The sequence below is a fragment of the Chelonia mydas genome, chromosome 16 (genome assembly GCF_015237465.2).
Source record: "Chelonia mydas isolate rCheMyd1 chromosome 16, rCheMyd1.pri.v2, whole genome shotgun sequence".
Lineage (NCBI taxonomy): Eukaryota > Metazoa > Chordata > Testudines > Cheloniidae > Chelonia > Chelonia mydas.
This window is the reverse complement of record NC_057857.1, coordinates 12,429,877-12,453,972: the sequence shown is the minus strand read 5'-3', so window position 1 is coordinate 12,453,972 and position 24,096 is coordinate 12,429,877. Positions and strand designations below refer to the sequence as shown.

The 24,096-nt window shown below is 44.1% G+C and overlaps 2 protein-coding genes across 4 annotated transcripts; one reads left to right on the top strand and one right to left on the bottom strand.

Moving 5' to 3' along the window:
- Window positions 1-5,964: 5,964 nt before the first annotated feature.
- SWI5 (SWI5 homologous recombination repair protein) lies at window positions 5,965-11,612 on the top strand. The gene is made up of 5 exons (XM_007057334.4): window positions 5,965-6,175; window positions 6,741-6,789; window positions 8,819-8,940; window positions 10,210-10,304; window positions 10,885-11,612. The coding sequence occupies exons 1-5, from the start codon at window positions 6,018-6,020 to the stop codon at window positions 10,947-10,949; spliced, it is 489 nt and encodes a 162-aa protein (XP_007057396.1). The 5' UTR covers window positions 5,965-6,017; the 3' UTR covers window positions 10,950-11,612.
- A 2,336-nt stretch (window positions 11,613-13,948) lies between these two features.
- Window positions 13,949-24,073, bottom strand: TRUB2 (TruB pseudouridine synthase family member 2). 3 transcript variants are annotated; one of them, XM_037879806.2, is made up of 9 exons: window positions 23,444-24,069; window positions 21,519-21,650; window positions 20,960-21,034; window positions 20,233-20,294; window positions 19,019-19,100; window positions 18,306-18,378; window positions 17,039-17,175; window positions 16,321-16,404; window positions 13,949-15,507 (listed from the first exon to the last, which is right to left on the bottom strand). In XM_037879806.2, the coding sequence occupies exons 1-9, from the start codon at window positions 23,556-23,558 to the stop codon at window positions 15,170-15,172; spliced, it is 1,098 nt and encodes a 365-aa protein (XP_037735734.1). In that variant the 5' UTR covers window positions 23,559-24,069; the 3' UTR covers window positions 13,949-15,169. The 3 variants fall into 3 exon arrangements, 2 of the variants coding, with proteins under 2 accessions (XP_037735734.1, XP_007057353.3); XR_006286210.1 differs by having other exon boundaries at window positions 15,374-15,507; window positions 16,253-16,404; window positions 23,444-24,073; XM_007057291.4 differs by lacking the exon at window positions 16,321-16,404 and having other exon boundaries at window positions 23,444-24,052.
- Window positions 24,074-24,096: the final 23 nt, after the last annotated feature.

Here is a 24,096-nt window from a genome sequence, read left to right as displayed (position 1 = left end):
CATCCTCTCCAATACCGGCCCCACCACTCCCCCACCCCCAGCATTGACCCAGCTTCCCTTCCTCCCCTATGGGTGCTGTCCCCTGCCCTAGCACCAGCCTCCCCACACACACTCCTGCCCCACCACTGTCCCCTCACGGCCCCTCCGGCGTGGCTACGTCCCCCTTCCCTGGTGCTCCCCCCGCTATCCGACCGTGATGCTGCCCCGCACCACGGGCACCCCCCCTCACCCCCATATCACTCAACGTTCCCTCCATAGTTGCCTGTGCCCGCATGGGTGCTGACAAGCACGTGTGACTGGAGCTTGGGGGCCTGTGTGCACCGAAGGGCAGGGGTTTCTTCCCACACGTTACCACTGTGGTCTCTCAGCCTTAACTCCTGCCAACAAGTTTTCCAGGATTACAAACGGGCGAGAGGATGATGGGGTGTTATCACCTCCATGCACAGACTGCTCTCCAGATACCAGCCATCCACTCTTTTCTTGAACCTTTGATTAGAAACCTAGCCAAGCATCCCAGGCTGTTTTCGGTAAGCCCCCAAGATTTCATTTTATTTTTCTCTTCGGGACCTCATTTACACTAGAGAAGTTTGCAGTGGTTATCACTGGTCCCTCTAGAAAGTCCGTAAAACATCTCGCTCAACACATAAATGCATTCCCAAAGGGGTGCAGGTGATCATACCACTGTGTGGCTTAGTTTTGCATCCAGCAGAGCGAATTACTCTGTCAGTCGGCACTGTGTTAACGCCAGTATGGGCAGAGACGGCTAGTGTAATATACAAATGGTGCAAATATCCTCCCACCACTATTCTGCAGTACTCTGGTGTTTATGCCAGTCCTACCAAATCTGTCTAGGTTTTAATACTGTGTTCATCACTGTCCTGCCTGTGGAGCTCATGACACATGAAGGGTTTTGCTTTTTTCTGGTCCTCAACATGAAATTAAAATTCATGCACCTTCTTACTTTGGCTCATTTTCTTTAAAGGGAGCATATGCAGCATTTGGTACACTGGGTCAGACCATTGGTCCACTGAGTCTAGTATATTGCCTACGATTTTGGCCTGTCATTGATATGGGATATCAACACTACCACCATATACTCAATGGAGCTGTTCAGATAGGGGAGATATAGACAGAAATCTCTTTCTACCCTGCATGCATCCTTTTCCAAAAGAGGAAATACAAACAGTCCTTTTACCTTACCCTTGGCATGCTTCATTAAGACTCCCATAGGGAGACATGACTGTAAAGCACCAGTAAGGAGAGGAATGTAGGTGAAACAGCTGACAGTTGGATGTGGTTCAGGTTTTCAAGTGCTGTGAAATGTGACCCATTTTTAACTCAGATTCTACTGGTTTCAGGGTAACAGCCGTGTTAGTCTGTATTCGCAAAAAGAAAAGGAGCAGCATCCGATGAAGTGAGCTGTAGCTCACGAAAGCTTATGCTCAAATAAATTGGTTAGTCTCTAAGGTGCCACAAGTACTCCTTTTCTTTTTTCAGCTTCTACTCTAACCAGCAGTTGTTTTTTGATGTCATGTGATTTGAACATTTATCCCAGGTTTTGTCCAGTTGGGATGTTGAGAGGAAAGACCAGCTAGGGCTATACTTGGATAGGAGATTTCAAAGGAAAACTCAAGGACTCCAAGAAGTGGTGCTGGTATTTTTGCAGGTGTTGCCTTTTCTTCTAAGTCAGTACTGGACCAAGTCAGACATGGTGTGTGTGGTGTAGGACAGGGGTTCTCAACCTTTTTCTTTCTGAGTCCCCCCCACAACATGCTATAAAAGCTCCATGGCCCACCTGTGCCACAATAACTGGTTTTCTGCATGTAAAAGCCAGGGCTGGTATTAGGGGATAGCAAGCAGGGCAATTGCCTGGGGCCCCATGCCAGAGCAGCCCCCAAGAAGCTACATTGCTCAGGCTTTGGTTTCAGCCCATGCAGTAGGATTTCAGCTTTCCAGCCTGAGCCTCAGTGAATCTAATGCTGACCCTGCTTGGCAGACCCCCTGAAACCTGCTCGCAGACCCCTAGGGGGCCCTGGACTCCTGGTTGAAAACTGCTGGTGTAAGAAGTGGTAATGATGGCACTCTTTTCCCTCTGAGACAGTTCCCCAAAAGGCTTAAGGAATGTTGTGCTTAAAGAGATACTGTCTTTTGACTTAAATGTAAAATCAAGGTTCTGGCTACTTGTGAGCCTTAGAATTCATATGGCACTTTTTGTAAGAGTTGGGGTATTAACATAGGTGTCCAGGAGATATTCTTAAAATTATTTGGTTAATTCTGATTATATTCTTCTCCCTCCTAAAACTGCACCTGCCATTTTAAATGGAAAAATATATTCTTTGTATTCTTAACTGTTGGGGAGTGTTGTTATGTGCTATTAAACAGCTGTTGCATTTCAACCCATAAATGGCTGCATTTCAATGGTGGGTAAAATGTTCAGTGTGTAGTTCATATATCAATTGATTGTAGAGTACTCTGATATCCTTCTGGAAAAGTCATTATATAGGAATATATTGTTAAAATGAGTTATTAGAAAATTAATTTTCTTAAGAACTAAGAACACGGACACTGAGGAGATTTTCTAAGCCTTGAGAAAATTAATCATGGAATAGGAATGACAGCACAGATCAATTTATAGATTTTTTTTTTCCAAATTAGTTGAGAAACCTGGCAAATGGTGCATTGGCCTCTATCAAGGTTCCTTCCCCACTCTAAACTCAACGGTACAGATGTGGGAACCTGCATAAAAACCTCCTCAGCTTACTTTTACCAGCTTAGGTTAAACTTCCCCAAGGTACAAACTATTTTACCTTTTGCCCTTGTACTTTATCGCTGCCACCACCAAATGTCTAACAGATATATAACTGGGAAAGAGCCCATTTGGAAATGTCTTTCCCCCCCAAATCCTCCCAAACCCTACACCCCCTTTCCTGGGGAACTTTTGATAAAAATCCTCACCAATTTGCATAGGCGAACACAGACCCAAACCCTTGGATCTTAAGAACAATGAAAAAACAATCAGATTCTTAAAAGAAGAATTTTAATAGAAGAAAAAGTAAAAAGAATCACCTCTGTAAAATCAGAATGGTAAATACCTTACAGGGTAATCAGATTCAAAACACAGAGAATCCCTCTAGGCAAAACCTTAAGTTACAAAAAGACACAAAAACAGGAATCTACATTCCATTCAGCACAGCTTATTTTCTCAGCCATTTAAAGAAAACAGAATCTAACGCATATCTAGCTTGATTACTTACTAAGTTCTAAGACTCCATTCCTATTCTGTTCCTGGCAAAAGCATCACACAGACAGAGAGAGAGAGGCTTTGTTTCTCCCTCCCCCAGCTTTTGAAAGTCTCTTGTCTCCTCATTGGTCATTTTGGTCAGGTGCCAGCGAGGTTATCCTAGCTTCTTAACCCTTTACAGATGAAAGGGTTTTTCCTCTGGCCAGGAAGGATTTTAAAGGTGTTTACCTTTCCCTTTATATTTATGACATGCCCCCCAAATCACAGATAGGGTGAAATGCTGGCTGTGATTTCTTCCTGGAGCTCTAGGAGAAAACAGAGTTAATAAGACACATGCACCTATAAATATACTACCAAGTCTATAAAGACTATCAATATTTTCCACATCTCAAGGACGATTTTAACCAGTTGATTCTGGGAAACTTTCACGGGAGAGTGCATCAGCCACATTGTTAGAAGCTCCTGAGTTGTGTTGGATGTCGAAATCAAAATCTTGGAGAGCTAAACTCCATCGAATAAGATTTTTGTTATTTCCTGTGGCGGTATGAAACCACTGTAGCGCAGCATGGTCGGTTTGAAGGTGGAAACGCCTTCCCCAAACATATGGGCGTAGCTTTTCCAGAGCGTAGACAATGGCGTAACATTCTTTTTCACTGACTGACCAGTTGCTTTCCCTCTCAGACAGCTTCTTGTTGAGAAACACTACAGGGTAGAATTCTTGATCTGGTCCTTCCTGCATTAAAACTGCTCGCACACCATGCTCGGACGCATCTGTGGTTACTAGGAAAGGTTTGTCAAAGTCTGGGGCCCTTAGTGCAGGGTCAGACATGAGTGTCACTTTAAGCTGGTTGAAGGCCCTCTGACACTCTTCAGTCCACCGAACGGCATTTGGCTGTTTCTTTTTGGTTAGGTCTGTCAGTGGGGCGGCGATTTGGCTGTATTGTGGTACAAATCGCCTGTAATAACCAGCCAATCCTAAGAAGGATTGAACCTGTTTCTTTGACTTTGGGACAGGCCACTTTTGGATAGCATCCACTTTGGCCTGTAGGGGGTTGATAGTTCCTTGACCCACCTTGTGTCCAAGGTAAGTCACTCTGTTTAGGCCTATTTGACACTTCTTAGCCTTAACAGTTAGTCCTGCCTCCCTTATGCGCTCGAAGACTTTTTGTAGATGTTCCAGGTGTTCTGCCCAGGAATCCGAAAATATGGCCACATTGTCAAGGTAGGCGACTGCATATTCTCCTAATCCCGCTAGGAGACCATCTACAAGTCTTTGGAAGGTGGTGGGTACATTTCGCAGCCCGAAAGGGAGTACATTAAATTCATACAGCCCGACATGGGTGATGAAGGCTGACCTTTCCTTGGCAGATTCATCTAGCGGTACCTGACAGTACCCCTTGGTTAAGTCCAAGGTAGAGATGAACTGGGCCTGTCCCAGTTTCTCTAATAGCTCATCTGTGCGTGGCATTGGATAGTTTTCTGGGTGAGTTACGGCATTTAGCTTACGGTAGTCCATGCAAAAACGTATCTCCCCATCTGGTTTGGGAACTAGAACCACTGGAGATGCCCATGCACTGCCAGAGGGGCGGATTACACCCATCTGTAACATATCCTGGATCTCCCGTTCTATAGCAGTTTTAGTTTGAGGAGGCACCCGGTAAGGTTGGACTTTAATTGGGTGAGCATTACCGGTGTCAATGGAGTGGTATGCCCGTTCAGTCATATTTATCCTGTTTCACTTGTGTGTTGTGAAGACTGATTAGTTTGTTTATAAAGCATTTTGAAGATGATAGTGAATGCTACATAAGTGTTAAGTATTAGTAACATCAAATATTCAAAGACCCTAAAAGTAAGGATAAAAGCTTGACACAAAGGCTTCAAGTGTAGTGAAAAATGCCTGATAAACATGCAGCTGTTCTACTACCATGTGATTCCCCATTGTCTATTTTCATGGCTATGCCAGCACTATCAACACAAAAAGGAAGACAGCAATTTCATGGACCCTGACAGTGTTTACTCCTTTAGATCATATGACTTTGGAGGATTAATGGAAAATGTTGCTGCCGGGCTATCTTTCCCAGTAGTATGTCAAAGGATGAAGAAGTGCTCTTTAAATGGACTGTGAAGGGAGCAGTGTGTACAGAGCACTATAACAAGTCCCTCCTACATAACCCTGAGTATATTCTTCCTCATGTTTAGACTTCAAAAGTGAATTGTAATAGCAGCAGGTAGGATTTTGAGTGTTGTAGCAGATTGTTCTTGTAGGTTGTACTGTTGAAACCTTAACTCTTATTCTTCATTTTGTGTGCCACTGACCACAATTTCTGCACTTAACAAATAATAAACAACTATTACTCAAGTTGCTGAAGTCACATAACTAATATTAGGTCTAAGAAAGTAAGTCTCCATCAGGGAAAGTGACTTGTCCTAGGTCATACAGCAAGTTAGTGGCAGAGCTGGGAATAGAACCCACCTTCCCCGCTCATCCCAGTCTTCAGCTCTAACAACTATTTAGTAATCAAATATATTTATCAAAGATAAAAAATAATAAATAAAGTTGTGGTGCAGTGACAAATTTTTTACAAATAATAGAAGAAAATATTTTGATAGCCTGTCTTCAAGGACAGAGCTAAGACCTTCAGAAACTACACATCCCAGCGTGCAATGTAGTGTTTAAACCTTCATAGACTACAAATCCCAGCAGGTAGAGCACTTGTGAAGTCCTCAGAGACTACAAATCCCAACAGGCAGTGTGGGAGGGACGGAAACTCCCAGCATGCAAGGTGGTAACGAGGCCTGTGTTGATTCCAGGCCATCTGGCCCGCAGGCAGCGCTGGATAACCACGAGCAGGGACCCCCATTCGGCGGGGAGTGGGAACAGAGCCCAGGGCTGCGAGGGAGGAGCGGGCCGTCACCTAGGCCTTTCCTGAGGAGGTAGGAGCAAGTTCAATATAACTCCCTAGGCCTGTCTTCAAGGGATGTATCCCCCTCCTTAGCTCCTAGGGTGCTGCTCTTCAGGTGGCGTGGGACCGTCCCTCCCTCCAGTCTTAAGGGACTGTGACTTCCCTCCTGACCATCTCATATGGAGCCCTTTTCAGGGATGGGACTTTCCTTTTCCAGCCCCTAAAGGTGCTCTCACCAGCCTACAGAGCGAGGGGAGTCACCCTTTCCCCAGCCATCTGGGGTTGAGAGCTTCCTGTCCTGACTTGCAGCTGCCTAGGGATGACATGCTATGCTCCTTGCTTCCCAAGGGACTTTGTGTGACTGACTTTCTTAAGCCTTAGGGAGCCTCTTGATGAGGATGGGATGCCCCCAATTGCCAAGCCCAGCTTGACATCACAGCTTGAAGACATCAGAGATATTGGGTCTTTGCTGTTACCCTGCTGTGGATATTCTGGGGTTGCCACTCCTCAAAGGTGCATGCAGGCTAGGGCTGTCTCATTCTGTCAGGCTATGCTCATGCCTTTTAAAATGGTAATTTCTTTTTGTTTTAATCCAGGACACCAACTGGACTCCTGAGAAATTGCAATGCAGGTTTCAAATCTCCAGTAAGTGTTTTTATATATTTCTCCACCCCCTTTGGGAAGAGAATGGTTTTACCTCCAGAGTCAGTGCTGCCCTGGACTACAGCAAGGGGATGTTGTGGATTGCTACCCTTCTCATCCACGGCAATGTCGCAGTTGGGTACCCTTGCCTGCTCTATGGCTGCCTCTCTCTTCTAGAGACAAACAGCAGCTGAGGTAGTTGGTTACATGGATCAGCTTTCTTTCATGCTAGATAACATGGTGATGAACAGAGTAGAATTTAGATGTTCTGCCAGTTAATGTGTAGATACAGGGCAGTGATATCCTTCATCTTCAATGCTTCTATCCCTCCTGGTACACAGAGAAAAACTAAACTTCACATCATTTGTTACTGCCATATGAATTTAGTGTGAGTGTCACTCTGTCATGTTCAGCCATCAGTATTGAAGTTGTGTATTCACAGAGCAGGCACAGCAAAGTTAGCAGCAGAACAAGATCCCTGCTAACTATTATGTTTAGGGGCATGTCTATACTGCAGAGCAGTGGCTCTCAACTTGGAGTATGTGTACCCCTGGGGGTACACAGAGATCTTCCAAGGGCTACATCATCTCATCTCAATATTTGCCTAGCATTACAACAGGCTACATAAAAAGCACTAGCGAAGTCAGTACAAACTAAAATTTCATACAGACAATAGTAATAGTGTGTTGTGACACTTTTGTGTTTTTATATCCGATTTTGTAAGCAAGTAATTTTTAAGTCAGGTGAAACTTGGGGATACGCAAGATAAATCCGACTCCTGAAAGAGGTACAGTAATCTGGAAAGGTTAAGAACCACTGCTGTAGAGCATACTCATATCCGGGCTCCCATGCTTGCGAACCTGTGCATACCAGGTCCAGCTACATGTATCCACGCTGCAGAGCTGCACGTGACCCATACCCATGTAGCCAAGTCTACACAGCAGTGCAGTGTCACATTTGGTGCTAGGATTTCTGAGGATGTATCCCAAAGTAAATGGGTTCACATCTATCCTGGAGAGTTGGCTTCAAGTGATAAGGATAGTTTAGTCTTCATGGCTTATTTAATCTTTTCTCTTTTGGCTGAAATAGCAGTTGATCCTAATATTTGTGGTGGTTCAGCAATAAATACTTTCCCTGGGGAAAAATATTGCTAGTTACTTTAGTGCTCTGACATATACATACTACATATACATACACTTCTGGGGCTAGCTCAGGGGTGGGCAAACTTTTTGGCCCGAGGGCCACATCGGGGTTGCAAAATGGAATGGAGGGCCAGGTAGGGAAGGCTGTGCCTCCCCAAACAGCCTGGCCTCTACCCCCTCCCACTTCCCACCCCCTGACTGCCCCCCTCAGAACTCCCAACCCATCCAACCCCCTCTGCGCCTTGTCCCCTGACCGCCCTCTCCCGGGACCCCCTGCCCCTAACCGCCCCTCTGGGACCCTACCCCCATCCGCCCCCCTCCCCCCGAACCTCTGCTCCATCCAACCACTTCCTGTCCCCTGACTGCTCCCCGGGACCTCCTGCCCCTTATCAAATCCCCTCTCCTCCCCCTCCCCACCCCTTTACCATGCCGCTGGGAGTGGCAGGACAGGCTTATTGGAAAACCTGGGAGGTGGGCGAGCGCAAGCAGGGGAGGGGCTGAGGGCTAGCCTCCCCTGCCGGGAGCTCAGGGGCCAGGCAGGACGATTCTGCAGGCCAGATGTGGCCCGCGGGCTGTAGTTGCCCACTACTATCTGGGCTAGATACGGGCTTCCTGAAAATTTTTTTTAAAAGGTTTGCAGAGTAAGATACATCCTTCTTCTGCTTTGAAGAACTCTCAAACTACATGGCACTGATTGGCAATAAATAGCGTGATAAGTTTGTTTACTCAGGTTTTCACTGTGAAGTCTTATTTTCCCTTTTCACCTAAGTGATACTTCAGGAATAAACTAACAAATACTTAATATCTCTTCTGATCAGTCCCCTCTGGGACAGTGGCATCTCACACAGTGCTGAGTTAGTGGAATGTTAAAAGCACTGTCTGCTCTACAGATCCAGTCTCCAAGGTCCTGTCAATCAGATGGAGTCAATAAGGAAGCCCTACAGCGTGAAGTTGAAGAACTGAAACAGAAGGATCTTGCTCTGGATCAGGAAATTGCACAGTTGTTGGCTGAGTATGTTCTTGGATAGCTTGATGTTCAGCATGAGGCTTGGGGTGTTTTTGTTTTGTTTTGTTTTTTTTTTAAACAAAACAAAGCCTGAGTATCAGAGTTGGAAACTGCCACCTCCTGTTGGTGGTGCTGATATTGCACTGTGACCAAAATCTGTTTCGGTAGGAATAGTGTTAATTTCAGCATTGTTTGAATTACAGGGCACTTCAGATACAAAACTGAACCAAGTACCTTGTTTGTTTGTTTTTTGCAAAGCAAGGCTAGATTGAATCAGTACTTGGATTTAAGGAAAACCTGGAGGTTGTAGGGAGTGATAATTGTGATTCAATAGGTGGTGCTGTTCCACATTGTGGTGTTGCTCAAGGGCACGGTGTTTCTAGAATTGTCGTTCAGATGGGATGTAAAACTGAGATCCTGATCACTCTGTCCTGGTCAGTTTCATTTTGGATTAGACTACAGTCTGCCTTCCTAAATTCCAAGTGAAACTTCAAGGGGAAGTATTCATTTCTTGTCCTATGCTTGATGTGAGCTGTCTTAACATCATTTCACATCTTGCACCCCAGAAACAGCTGTATTTCCATGGTGGGCAAGTGGTCTGTAAAACAACTTGAAATGAAGGGTGCTATCTAAAAGATATTGAAGCCCATGGCATGGCTCCCTATGATGCAGCATTGGTGGAAGTTATCCTGGGTTTTGCCTACCAGCAAGATTCTTGAGGAAGGACTGCAGTTTAACTATTGGAAGCTGTGCCTTTTGTGGGTTATAAACTGTGAAACCTGAGTGCTATCTTCTACAGATAACACGTATAGTGCATAGGATAGATTAGGCAGGTAAAAATAAAAGGAACAATGAAGTTGATCCAAAGATGTGCTGTTTCCTGCTATCTTCGATAAGCAGCCTAATTGCTTAACTCTTCCTCTTGCCAACCGATCAGACCTATTCTTCATATTTGCCACAAGATTTATTATTCTTTATTTATTTATTAAGATTTATTATTATTTATACCTAACTCTGAGAACTACTTTTAGCTTTATTTTGTTGTGGGGAGAAGGATTGATCTGGAACAGCCCTTGGAATGGAGACTGTACTCCCTGCTGGTGGTTTTTAAAGACTGAGCTCTTGCCTTCAGAGTCCTGTAGGCAGCAGGGCAAGTGGTGTGGTTTTGGCAGGTTCTGCTATCGCTCACAAGTATCTTGTCTCTGCTAAACAATTGTGGTGAAGTAGCAGTACTTGCTCTGTGTCATTGTGACCTTTCTGTGTTTGCTATTACAGAGGTTACAGCCTGGAGGAATTGGAGAAACACATCTCTCTGCTCCATGAATACAATGATATTAAAGACACTGGACAGATGCTGCTGGGCAAGCTGGGTAAGAAGAGCAGGACTAATATGCAACTTTTCTCAGTAAATGTTTCCACGTGTTTCATTACTGAAGAGGGATAGCTACAGTCCTAGGGCTTATCTTAATTCTTGAATTTTAAGATTCTATAGTTAAAATCCCATATTCAAGCACAGATACATCTGTCATGAGCCCACTGGGATCTTCTCAACAGAATGGCAGAACCAGAGGGCTGTTCAGTGTCTCTTCCTGATCCTCTGAGTGGGATGTGAACTTGTCACTTAATGACTGCTAGTTTTTTTTTTCTATGGATTATCAAAGATGATTCTTCTGTAATTGATAGATAACCCTGAGAGTTGTGTATTCTGCACTGCACAAGACTTGGAAAAAAATCCTGCAGTTAGGAGTGGAGTGGGGAGGGTGTGTAAGATAAGACATTTGGACTCATCCCTTAGCTAAAGAAAGCTTTAGGACAACTAGGCTTGGGGAGAGTCAAGTCTTTTTTTTCTACTGCCTAAACTCAAGTCATAGAAACCATACAGCAAAAACTCTTGCTAACTAATCTGCTTCTCTATCTGTAATGGAAGCTGAGGTATTGTTTCCTTTCTAGCCACGATTAGAGGGGTCACCACAAAGGAGCTGTACCCCAAATTTGATCTGGAACTTACTGACTAGCATTGAAACTGAAGACTACAATCTCCTGCAGAGATCACCATTACTGGGGCACTGCGTGTTGGTACCGTGCACCTTGAGAACTTACACACAAGGACGGTAAAAATGCAGAGACTTTCAAGGAAGTGTTACTTGGCTGCTTCATTTCTAAGAATATCTAACTTCTAGAATGGAAAAGCTATTGAACCCATCCCATGTTCCCTGTTTCAGGAAAAGTGGCTTTCTACTCTTTGGCAATGAGAGGCGGTTCAGTTGAAGTGCCAGGAGCGTTAGGCTCCTCTCACTGTTCGTTATTTTAAAAACTAAAAGGTTATAATTCAGAATTAATAGTTAACCCCTTCACTGTTGCACTGTGTGATGGCGGTTCTTTGACATGTTGATGTTCTATGGGCACCTTTAAAGAAGTCTTACATGGGGAAGCAATTGTTAGGGATCAGTAAATGGATGAAGGAGGCAGCAGTGGAGATGGGCAAATATGCAGAGCTGTGTTTTTTGTTTATTTAAAACCTCAGAAGTTGGAAAGGAAAACTGCTAAGAGAAAGGTGTTTGTATGCTTCGTGCTGAAAAAGTTGTGGGTGCTCAATTTCCTAGTGCCCCACTGAATTGAGTTCTGGAAGCTGGTTGACATTGCATGTGTATAGTAGTAAATAAATGGAAAAGCATTAACTTGTGCTGCTGAATTGTCCACTCTGAATAAATGATTAACTCTGATGTTCCCTAGCAACTCACTGTGATAGCCTATAGCGGGGGTGGCCAGACTTACTTACCCTGCAAGCCGCAGATGATGATCTTCAGAAGTTGAGAGCTCGGCATGCCTGCCAGGGCTTAGGGCTTCAGCCCTGGGGGTGCACTTGCTGGGACTCAGGGCTTCAGCCCCTCACCTGCTGAAGCTCTGAGCCCCAGAGAGCACCTCATGCAGGGCTGGAGCCCTGAGACCTGCCTCCCTGCAGGGCAGAAGCCACCAGCCCTACCACCCTGCTGCAGGGCAGAAGCCCTGAGCTCCCCCCGCCCCAGTCTGGTAGCTGGAGAATGGCGGGGAGGGTACCCTTCAAGCCTCACTTTAACTGTAAAAGAGCCGCATGCGGCTCGCGAGCCACAGTTTGGCCACCCCTGGCCTATAGAGAGGCTAAGAAAAACAGAACATAACTGTACTCTCCTTAGGCTACTATTTTCTGTGTGCCACTATAACTCCAGATCAGAACTCCTATTCAGGCACTTCCCAAGGACCCTCAATAGGATCAGTGAGGCACCATTGCTGATGGTTGCATATCGGACTGGACACAGGGTTACCTCTCCCTCTTTGTTTCCAGATGGAGTCTCAAAGAAATCAGTAATATAGTGAAGGGCTTCCTCAAACAATTTTCCTGTATTCAACATAGGTCACAGAAGACAAAATATACCTCACTCCTCAAATAATAGAGAAGGTGCTGACATCCTAAAGGGAGGAGTGTTATGGCTGTAGAATTAAGGTAACTGTTCCCATGCAGTTCCTGGCTTTCCTCAGTAGCATTTTAGGGATTGAAACTTGTATTCATTACATAGGGCACTCTTGTGCACCCACAACCTTAACTCCACATTAGTGAAACTTTCTATAAATTTCTCTCTGGGTAGACAATTGTCTGTGTGGGGTGTGTCACTAATGCATAAGAGTTGTACAGAGGCTTGTGTAGTTGAATACAGCTGCTTCTATGAGTGTTCTATACCAAAAGAAAACTAGAGCACATAAGATGCAAGGTCTGTCTTTAAAGAGTTAACACACTGCACTGCACTTTAGGGGGGAGTATAATCTGTAGCCATAAGGTGGCAACAGTGCTCCATTACTGCTTTACCTTCACTTTACATCATTGTGCAGAGGAACTTGGAGGCAGCTGAAAAAAATCCATGAATTAAATTAAAGCTATAGAGATTGTTTTGTTTTGTAAACCCTCAAGGACAAGAGATGAGACAGTCACTATTGTACATACAGGAAAACTCAGGGAAATTAATTCAAATTAATTAAAAGGTGTGAATGTAAAGTGGATTAGTTAAACTGCATTAAACCATGTGGAAAGTCTCATTCAGAATTAAATCCACACTTTTAGTTAATTTGGATTAATGTTCTGAGGGCTTGTCTACACTTAAAATGCTACAGCAGTACAACTGTAGTGCTTCATTGTAGACACTGCCTACACTGACAGGAAGGATTTTCCCGGGGTAGGTAATCCATCTCCCTGAGAAGTGGTAGCTAGGTCAACAGAATTCTTCTATCAGTTTCATGCCATGTGGGGACTTAGGTCAGTTTAACAATGCCACTCAGGGTTGTGAATTTTTCACATGTTGACTGCTGTAGTTAAACCTACAGTACTTAATTTTCTAGTGTAGAGCAGACCTGAGCACCCTGTGTAAACAAGTCCTTAAATACTTCCTTCCCTGCCCCGATTACAATTGCAGATGTCACAGAGTTACTTCTCACCTTTTAAGAGCTGTCCAGGTATATTTTCAAAGGAGAAACAGTGCCTACATGTGCCTCTTTGTACAAGCCTGGAAGAGGTAGAATCTCTTTTGGTAGTAGAAATTCGTTGGTGGTGGGGGTTGCATACTTTGTTGCCTCTAAAGACTGAGCTCATTACACATATTAGAGGCTCCTTCCATCTCCTCCACATGTATTGTGTGTGCTGCCATCCTATCCCCTACTATTTCCAGGATTCTCTGCACCCCCTCTCATGCCCCCCCTTCCCCATGGTGACCCCTTTTCCCGCTCCATTATATCTCTTCCGTCTGGGAGGTAAGTCATTCAAGGTGTCATGATGGATGGCAGATGCTCAGTCTGTCTCATTTTTCCTTCTGGTTTTCTAATTTTTCCAAAAAACAATAGGGTTCTGCCAATTGATGCCCAGAACATTCCTGGAAATTTTGCAATTAGTCAGATGTAGTGTTCTAAAGGTATCATCGCACATACACTCAACGGGCAGGCACTTTTGTTTGGAAGGCCTAGCAAGCTCAGTCAATAAAATACACATTTGTCTGCAAGATATTTCTAATGAAGCGTGGGGGAGAAGGTAATCTTCACTATGGTAATAACCAATGCACCATCACTTTTATATTTAAAATATTTTTAGATTCTAAAATGAGGGGTGTTACCCCTAATTTTGAGCCCTCACGTGAGAGGAGATTTCTCACTGCAAAGCATAACCTAGATATTAATGAGTGGCACTCCATCAAAATCTTATATTGCAATCCTTTAGTACATCTTGGCATCACACTTTGAGCCCTATACATTTCAGAAATATATTAGCTGATTGCTAATGTAACTGTCATCGTTTATGTAAAATAATGATTTGTAGCTTTAAATGAGCACTAATGGAATCTCAGTGAATTCTAAAGCTGTACTTCCTTACTGTTTCTCTTTGAAGGTAACGTATAATTTTGCTGCAGGAAAAAATACATCACGGATGACTACAGATGCATGCAAACAAAATGCAGGGGCTTTTGGCCCTGTTGACTTAAGTTTGAGTATCAGATAACAGCATCTTTCCCCATAAAATATATTACCTAGGATTTTAAATTCACCCCATTTCAACTTCTTGTTTTTACATCCTACTCCAGTCCTCTATTATAAGCCTACCTCTCCCTCCTCTTGTTTTAACTGGCTTTCTGACTAACCTGCTCCAGATATTAGTTACCCTGCATGAGAAATAGTATTACCTCACCACTTTAGTCTTAGTTGCTTACACTGCAGTTTCCCCTAAGCAGAACCCTTTCTTGGTTTGAACAATTAATCTTTACTCCTTTCATGTATTTGAAAATGGGGCTGATCTATAGAAAGTGTCATAATAAAAAAAATTAGTTAATTGGAAAAGAACCACTTAGGTCATACTCTGTCACAAGGCACATAAAGAGAATAAAAGTAGTAAAGCCTGCAACACACTGGTTGTATTTCCACTTCTAAACTAATTTAAGGGCCCACTCTTACATCCTTCACCAAACTTGACATTCCCACTGAAGTCAGTAGCAGTTTTGGCTTTGCAAGGAAATGTATGCTCATCTCAGATGTCAACAGTTTTGCTGCAGTGTTGTGCAATACTTACAAAAATTATTCTGCCCATCAATGGAGAAATGCCTTGCCTGAATGAAAACATAAGCAACCCTTGCTAAATCAAGGACCACCCCAAGGAAGGGCTAGTTGTGGACTGCAACCACCATTTTCCCTTCCTATTACTCTCCACTTTTCAGTCAGCATGTGGTTATCTCATTTTATGAGTCAGATCGCTTGCAGACGTTCCCTCTGTACTGTGCAGTTCACTCGCTGCAACCTGATCCATATTGGTGTGTCTTTTACCACTCCTAGCTTGGTGGCCCAAGTTTCTCTGAAGCTCCAGTTTCACTTTGATCTTAGAGTCTTGAATTGAATTCCGGATATTCTGCAGGTTCCAATGCGTTCGCAGGAGAGCATTGTCTAGAGTGAAAAAGCCATCCCGTGTCCGCCGGACCTGGGTGCACACAGCAGTTGATTTCAGCTCCAAGCCAATCTCGTGAACTATTTTTCGGAGGTACTGCTGGGTCTCATGCAAACACTGGATTTCTGGAGGAGGCAGAAAGACTGCATTAGAAGGACCAGCTAATATATGCAACAAGACACCGTACCTGTAAATTCAAACACCAGTTACTGGGATTAAAGTACAAAAAGAAGAGTTAGTTCAACAGGAAAGATGCTCTGTTTTTTTTTTTTTTTTAAGTACATGACTGTATAATCATGATTATACAGAGGTCTTGCATGATGTCCCAAGCCTTCAAAAAAGTCAGTTTTATAAAAAAAAGTTTCAAAATACAAGGTCATATAATAAGAGTTAGATATTTGGGTAGGCAAAGGTCGGTTTAGCTGTATCTGAGTTTGTCAGAATAATTCATGAGGACCAGAAAGGCTATTAAAGGTGAACTACAGAGCTTTTATAAACAGACTGTTTAGGGTCCCAAATTCTTAATATCTGTACAGATTAAATACTTTTAATAATGTTTAATAGATGCTTTGTCTTCAAACTAAAGCCCCAGTCCTGTAAATGGCTATGTGCATGGACCCCTGGGCTTGTGTTGAGCTCTATTAACTTCAGTGGGGCTCTATATGGGCACAAGGATCTGCCTGCACAAAGTCAATTGCAGAATCAAGGTGTATGGAAATAATCCTTGCAATATTCCTGTGAGACAGGTAAGAAAATTATCATCTTCACACTAGCTGTGGGGAAATGAAGCAGCAAGGGTATATGACTTCCACCATACCACAGAAGTCCATATTAGTGCCAGGATTAGAATGCAGAAGTTGTCTTTCAATCCTGAATTTGAATCACAGAGGTGACAGATTAACAGCCATGGAGACTGGAATCCTTTATTCACAGATCACCTGTAGAATTCTTGTCCACAAGATATCGCTGAGACCAGAAGTTCAGTAGGATTTGAAAAAGGAATTTATGTTCAATTACATTATCTAGGATAAAAAATAGTTTAATGGGGATTATAAACTCTCAAGCTTCAGGGCATAAACTGACCACTAACTCATTGCTTCCTTAAGGGGGGGGAGGCTGCATCAAATGACTAGTCAATGTATACATCTTCTGTATCCCCTAAAGTGGGAGTAAGAGTAGGCCTTGAACAACACATGACCAGAATAAAGGGGGTGAGATTGGTTTGTTTTCCTGAAGGAGGGCTCGGCTTTCAAAAATTTGGAAGACACTGCACAAGAAGAATTGTGCCCTACGGGCAAATTAGTCCATAGCTACCTGCTAGGGAATTTAACTGTCCTTTGAAGCACTATCAGAAACAGAATACTGGACTAGTGGACGATCAGTCTGATCCAGTATAGTAGATATGTTCCTACCAGGCAGATAATTGCACAAATTTCCCCATGCTGCTCAATCTTAATCTAGAGGGTCCATCCATCTCTATGGCAAATTTAATCACTGGGTGTTTGCTGAGGCTGTCACCTGTCCACTAGGAACTGGATTGAGCTCACAAACTCATTTCACACACAGCACAGAACAGCTAGATGATCGCGACTTTTGCTACTATCTTCATACATACTTCCAACATACTCCCAAACTCCAGCTCTAGTTAGACCCTACCTAGTTGGAATTCTGGAGGTGCAAATTGGAGGCATCGAATTGCTGTGATTAATGGAGGGGTTTTTTCCATCGGGCGAATTAAACCTTCAATAGCCAGCTCGTAGGCCTCTTGAGTTTTCAGGTCAATGTTAGAGTACCTGGAGAAGGGAACAGAGCAGTGAATTTGCACTTCCATCCCAATGAATTCATAGATTCTGAAGCAGAAGGGACTGTCATGACAAATCTAGTCTGACTTTCTGCATAAAATAGGTCATAAAACTTCCCCAAAATAATTCCTAAAGCATATCTTTCAGAAAACATCTAATCTTGATTTAACAATAGTCAGTGATGGAGAACCCACCATGACACTTGGTAAATTGTTCCAATAGTTAATTACACTATTAAAAAGGTACACCTTATTTAGTCTCAATTTATCTAGCTTCAATTTTCAGCCAGCGTTATACTTTTCTCTGCTAGACTGAAGAGCCCCTTATTAAATGTTTCCCACGTAGGTACTTATACACTGTAATCAAATTACCCCTTATCCTTCTCTTTGTTAAGCTAAATAGATTGAGCTCCTTGAGTCTACCACTATAATGCAACTTTTTTAATCCTTTAATCATTCTCATGGCTCTTCTCTGAACCCACTCCAATTTTTCGACATCCTTCTTGAAATGTGGACACCAGAACTGGACACAGTATTCCAGTAGCTGTCACACCACTGCCAAATACAGCAGTAAAATAACCTCTCTACTCCTACTTGAGAGTCCCCTGTTTATGCATCCAGGGATCACATTAGCCCCATTGGCCACCATGTTGCACTGGAAGCACATGTTCAAAGACCCTCTGTTTTGTTATAAAACAGATGCAACATTCACACTTCAAACTAAAGATTTGTTCAGTCTCTGTAGTTTCTAAGTTAATCTCCCCGACACACACTTTTTAATCCTATAACTGTGTGTGATGCACTCATTGTCCTATAAATGCTACAAACATAGGTACTGTCAATAAGGTCGTACAACTGGGAGGAAAGGCACACTATCATACTCAGCAGAAGAACTTTCATTTTACCAAGGTGTCATGTGTAGGTCCTAAAGTAACATGGGAGTTCAGAAGCCAAAGGTAGCCTCATTAGAGCTCGACTCCCACAGACAAAGTAGCTGATTTTCCTCTCTGAGGCTCAAACCTTTATAATTCATTACAGCAAGCAACAGACTAATCTCATGGGTTCCAATGATCAGCAAATAGCAGCATGGAGGTCATTCAGGATTTCTGATTGGATACATACATCAGCAGAGCTTTATGATTGGTTCCCTGAATGACAGCAAGAATCCGCTCCAGCTTGTCCCTCGTGACATGATCTGTAAATGTTGAAAAGGCAAAAGAGGGACATAAATCTTCCTTGATACACCCAGCACCTGCAAAGAGTCTTAGTCTGAAATCAAGATGTTGCCATCTCCTGGCCAAGTTGTCATATCTAAATGGGCTGGTGGGAAACCCATGAAAGATGGCTTTAGTGTAACAGAATACAACAGCACTGGAAACTGACCCAGTCTACGTATATACCATACCAGTTCTTAAAGCGAAGCAATCCCTGGGGCAAAGGGAATAGAGTTTGCATTGGTTTCATGATGGAGGCCACAATTAATCTCATGAGATATTTCAAGACTTTGTGTAACCTCAGAACCTTTATGAAAGTCTCAGATCACTCCCTTGTGGGTGAGGATAATATGTCTCCTGAGGTACAAGGAGATGGGGTACACCTAACTTTAGGAATAGGTATGATCAGGACTTTATATCAGTGAGCTACATATTGTGGCTGTATTTAGCATATTACAGGCAGGGTAACATGTTTACTGTTGTGAGACTGCATGGGAGAATCCTCATAAACCAAGATTAGAGAGCTCTTAACGGTGCGCTAAATGTTGCTCAATCTGGAAAGGTGTAACACTTTACTTTCTAATTAGAAATCTTTGTTTACACATCGACCATTACTCTTACCAAATGTGGTCTTCTCTATTAGCTTGCCTGTGTCTGAGAAGTCATCTGTGGCTTTGCCAAACAGTCCACGAACAGTATAAGCCTTCAAAACGGAAAAGTGCAATTTATGGAGCAGTTTGCAAACAGCAGCGAAGCAATATCCTGCTATGCAGCAACTATGGGGCATCACAGGACAGGAAAGGTTTCTCTAAAGGAAAGCTGCAGTCTCTGCACAGTGAGTGGTGCCTCTTATCTCATATGAACTGCTAATGGCTTTGGGATCATTGGTGATTTGTTTGACACTCAAATGTAACATGACAACCACTCCTGCTGGCAGCTGCCTCAATAATATAGAAGCAGGCATTATGCCTTGTGAGAGAAGTTCAACCTCCCCAGGCTCCTCATAGGCTCTTAAACCAGTTTCTGATTTGGAATGGTTACAGCTTTCTTAAAGCTCATATGGTCTCATATGAGCACACTTTTATGACTCCCATTTGTTCACAATCTGCAGGCTCAAGCCACTAGAATGATGATTTCATTGCAATGTCGATAAAGATTATCATTAATACTTATATAGCTCTGGTGCCTAGAGGCTCCAATCAGGGATCAGAGCCCCATTGTACTAAGCACTGTACAAATGAGTACAACAGTCCTAGAGATCTGCCCTAGACATCTCTCAGTCTAGGCCTATACAATGGTACGACAGCTGGATAAACACACAAATGGGAATGAGGCAGAGTACACCCCACACACACCGGGGGGAGGGCCCGAGGGTCATTTCCAGAGCCCATTCTACCTTTGGCTTCTCTGCCAGGACTGCCAACAAACAGGACAAATGTGGTTTGTGTAGTGTGGATACCTCCCTCCCCACTAGAAATAGACTGAGACCCAGTTTGTTTTACAGAAGCCTCCAGATAGCAATGACTTTTGCTTGGTCCTGCCCAGGCAAGATTCAGACGGATGACCTACAGGTAAAAAGCTCCACATCCCCTTACCAATTCCCAGGCCATTCATATTGTTTCCCTCCTCTCCCAAAGGAATACTTAATATTGCTTAATCTCAGTGATTTGTCCCGGTTCACAGTTGTGTGTGTTATTACTTCTCATATGATTTAATAAGAGTAGGTCACATTTGCCTCTTCTTTCTTGATGTAATTTCTAACTGGACCTTGATTTCTAGTGAGAATGGGTGTTACACACAGAAGTCCCCAAATAGGGTTCAATGCCAGTGCATACCCTAGTAAGATGGGCGTTGTACATATCAGTGAGCAGCTTGTTCCCATGGCCCACTCCAAGCACTGAAATACAAAAAACAACAGGAGGCCATTAATCAGTCACATAAAAAGCTATTTGGGCATAAGCATTTTTATATAGCACCACAGTCTCCCCTGGCACTGTTCAGACACAGAAAAAGCAATATCTATGTACCCAGAATTTATAGTCTAACTGTTTCTGCCTCTCTCTTTGTTGCTGAGAGTTGCCACCACACACCCAAACCTCTGACTGCCTCTAAAGCCAGAACTAAAAAGAGCTAAGTGCTGGTGTTAACTTGTGCTTTTCATCTGTAGATCCCAAAGCACCTTACAAAAGAAGGGCAGTATCATTATCCCCATTTTACAGATAGGGAAACAGAGACACTTGAGCAGTCAGGTTCACACATGACAGAGCCAAGTCTCCCAATTCAGTGCTTTCCACTGGACCATACTGCCTCTCAGAATAACTAGTTATTCTTGTCTCCCTGGCTTATGATTCAGGACCCTCTCAGAACAATCGTATCTGATTTGTGTGTTTCTACTGCAACTTACCATTTCTACCTTTGCCCCTGCCCTACAAAATCCTCAGACGCTGCTAGTAGCCAGCACAGTGTTTTGTGAGCCTATTGTCTGTTAACACCCCCTCTATCCTGTACCAGGTAATTTTCATGATGAAGCTATATTCTTATCTTTTTCAAAACAAAACATACCAAACACTCCAGATGACTTTGTATCCAGACGGTGACCTGCTCCGATTTTCAAGTGAGTGAGCTCTGGTCCTCTAACTACAAGAGAAAGAAATATAGTGTATGGTTTGTGGCATGCACAAAATTTAATTTCACTATAAAGAAAGAAATATACCAAGCTTTTCTGAACAACAGTATGATGGTAACAGGCAATATATGTGGTCCCAATGCAATTTAATCTTGCTGATTCCAAGGCATTAAAAATCTTATGAAACAACATGCACATAGTGAAACCACTTCTAATAAATCACTGCCTAAAATAGAATGGAAGTCCTCAATCTCTCCTATGGATTCTCACTCTTTTCTTCACTACAAGCAGGTTGCACTGTGATTATCCCCTTTGAATGCAGTGATTACCAGCTAACAGATAATCATTAGCTGCTGAAATCTAAGGGAATTAACAATTCTTATTCCTCTTTTACTCTGACTGTTTTCTCTCACTGGGCAAGTCAAATCTAGAAATGATAGTAATGGTATACACCAGCTTTTCCACAGAAATCAAGATTCTTCTCCAGCCTCTTACCTAGTGGGTGGGCAGCCAGGACAGGCAACTGGGTAACAGCGAGGGTCAGCTCTTTCCCAGCATTTCCTTCTATAGTAGTGGGCAGGAAGCGTACTTGCTGCTGCACAGCTGGCTGTTCCAGAGAGTTCAGTTCTACAGCAAATGGTAAAGAAAGCCCCTGTTGATATTTTTAAAGTGTCTTATCTTGCAAATAAATCCAGTTAAGACCCCCACTGATGGTCTTCCTGGAAAACAATGGGGCACAGTCTGAAAAGAAAATACAGCGAAGGGAGTGATAAACATACATAGTTTCTCTTCAAAGCCTGGTCTACAGACACAGACTCAGTACCAGTATCACTATTTTGGTTAGGAATGTGATTTTTTTTTTTTTTTAAACAGAAATAGTTACCATTACAACGTCTTGTGTGGATGCAATTATACCAGTATAAAGGTGCATTATACCGGTACAACTTATTCCCCTTCCCATAGGGGAACGAGTATTACCATAAAATTAAAGTGGCACCACTTGTGTGTGCAGACAAGGCTCAAGTGTCTTTGGCTCACGGTTAGAGTCCTTCAAAGCCACGTATGAGCTCCATTTTAGTAAGCAGCATCTTCACAGTCCCTGAAGGGAGGTGAGTGGGACAAGAGACCATTTCTTTTGCCTTTGAAAGGAATCTAAGTCCTCCTGGTGGCTGCAATGCAGATACCGCCTTCATGAGTAGACATAGGTATATCATCTTCAGCAAGGAAGAGGGATACCTCATTTTAAACAAAGAGTCTTAAGGGATTGCCAGCCTAACAGCTGCTAGGTCTGAGATGGAGATTGGCCTCTGCAATGGCTTTCTCTAACAACACTTGTCTTAGCCTGCATGTGTGTCATACAATGACTGGTCTTCATCATTTTACCAAACTACGAGATGTGCCCTTTGCTTTATCCTCTCTATGATGAGGACTCAGTTGTCAAATGAACTCATGCAAGGCTTGGACTAGGTCTTCTGAACATTGGTCATCACAAGCCTTCCTGGCAGCAAACCAGCATAAGTAGGTCCGAAGGGTTCTCTCAGGCTTTTAGAAAGGCCAGAATTATATGCACTAGCACAAGCTCACCATGGCCTGAACCATTAACACCAGGCCAAGTTGCCTAAAGGTGTAGAGAGGAGGGCATTGTCAATTGACAAAGGTAGCCCCTCTCCAAATGCACATCCATCCTGCAACTAGTAATGCTGCTAGGGATGCTGCACCAGATAATGTTAGGAACTTTATGCTCTCCCGTTTGGCTCCTCTGTTGATCCAACATGCTTCTTCAAGTGCCAATGTCTCTGAATTGCGGTTGCAGCACGTTGGTGGGAAGGGAGTTTGGAGATGAAGGAAAACAGTGGGGGCACTTGGCTGTCTCAGAATCCCCAAAATCCATGGGTCTGAACCTTTCCAGACTACTGTACCCCTTTCAGGAGTCTGATTTGTCTTGCATACCCCCAAGTTTCAAAAGCAGACATAAAAATGCCAGTGCCACAGCCACACTATTACTGAAAAATTGCTTGCTTCTTCATTTTTACCATAGAATTATAAAATGAATCAATTGGAATATAAATATTGCACCTCCATTTCAGTGTACAATATACTGAGCAATAGAAACAGGTCATTGTCTGTATGAAATGTAGTTTGTGCTGACTTCGCTGGTGCTTTTTAATGTAGCTTGTTGTAAAACTAGGCAAATATCTAGATGAGTTGATGTACCCACCTGAAGGCCTCGGCACACCCTGGTGAGAACCACTGCCCTAAATCTTCTGAGGGGCAGGTTGGAAGTCTCCTCCCTCACCCCCCCTCCACTTGGGGGGAAATCCCTCCCTATCGCCCCCCACCCCCACGGAGTGGGGGGGGGGGAGTCCCCAGGGGGGTGGGGAGGAGGGACTCCAGCGTATGGATAAAGGATCTGGCCTCACCTTTCAGGAGCAGAGTCTCCACGATGTCCCGCACCCTAATCGAAGCCACCCCGGGAGGTTTGTACACAGCGAAGAGCCCGTTTAGCCCGGTCCTAGCTACCCTGCGGACGGCCATGGCTATGGCGGCAGGAAATCGCCGCCGTACGGGTTCATCAACCACTCCGCTCCCCCAGGGGGCCCCGCCATGCGCTTCCGCCAACTGGGTGCGTTGATGAAAGCGCTCCCCCCCGGAGCAAGCGCTAGGAGGCGCCCCCGTTCCGGGGAGATCTCGGGAAGGGGGGCTGCTCTGATCCTAGCTGGGTACAGTGGCCAAGACGTGCCACGCATTAGCAGCTGAGCCCTCAGGCCAGGACCACGCTTTGGGCAGCAGCTACAGAAGTGACGACTCGGGCCCTGGGGGGGGGGGTCTGCTCCTTGGGGAGCCCCGTATTCCCCCGACCCCCTCCTGCTGCGGGATGGCACAGGCGGGGATCGCCAGGGTCCCCGCCTCCGGTGGCAGGATGGCGGGGGGAAGAAGCCTCACCCCGGCCCACGCCCCTCAGCCCTGCCCCGGCAGGAGACCTGGCGAGGGACGCCACCCGCGCCCGGATTTCATCAGCAGCCTGCCCCTGCCCCATGGCCAGCCGCTGAGCGGGCGGCCCCCTGCGCTCCCC

Bases quoted from the DNA above. Each gene is read 5' to 3' on its own strand.
- TRUB2 (XM_037879806.2), bottom strand. From the start codon at position 23,558: ATGGCCGTCCGCAGGGTAGCTAGGACCGGGCTAAACGGGCTCTTCGCT. The intron at 21,035-21,518 runs GTAAGAGGCTGG...TTTCTCTTGTAG, and splicing joins CCTGGCTGCCCACCCACTAG to TTAGAGGACCAGAGCTCACT. The intron at 20,295-20,959 runs GTATGTTTTGTT...TTTGTATTTCAG, and splicing joins AAAGTCATCTGGAGTGTTTG to TGCTTGGAGTGGGCCATGGG.
- SWI5 (XM_007057334.4), top strand. From the start codon at position 6,018: ATGCAAGGTGGTAACGAGGCCTGTGTTGATTCCAGGCCATCTGGCCCG. The intron at 6,176-6,740 runs GTAGGAGCAAGT...GTTTTAATCCAG, and splicing joins CCTAGGCCTTTCCTGAGGAG to GACACCAACTGGACTCCTGA. The intron at 8,941-10,209 runs GTATGTTCTTGG...TTGCTATTACAG, and splicing joins ATTGCACAGTTGTTGGCTGA to AGGTTACAGCCTGGAGGAAT.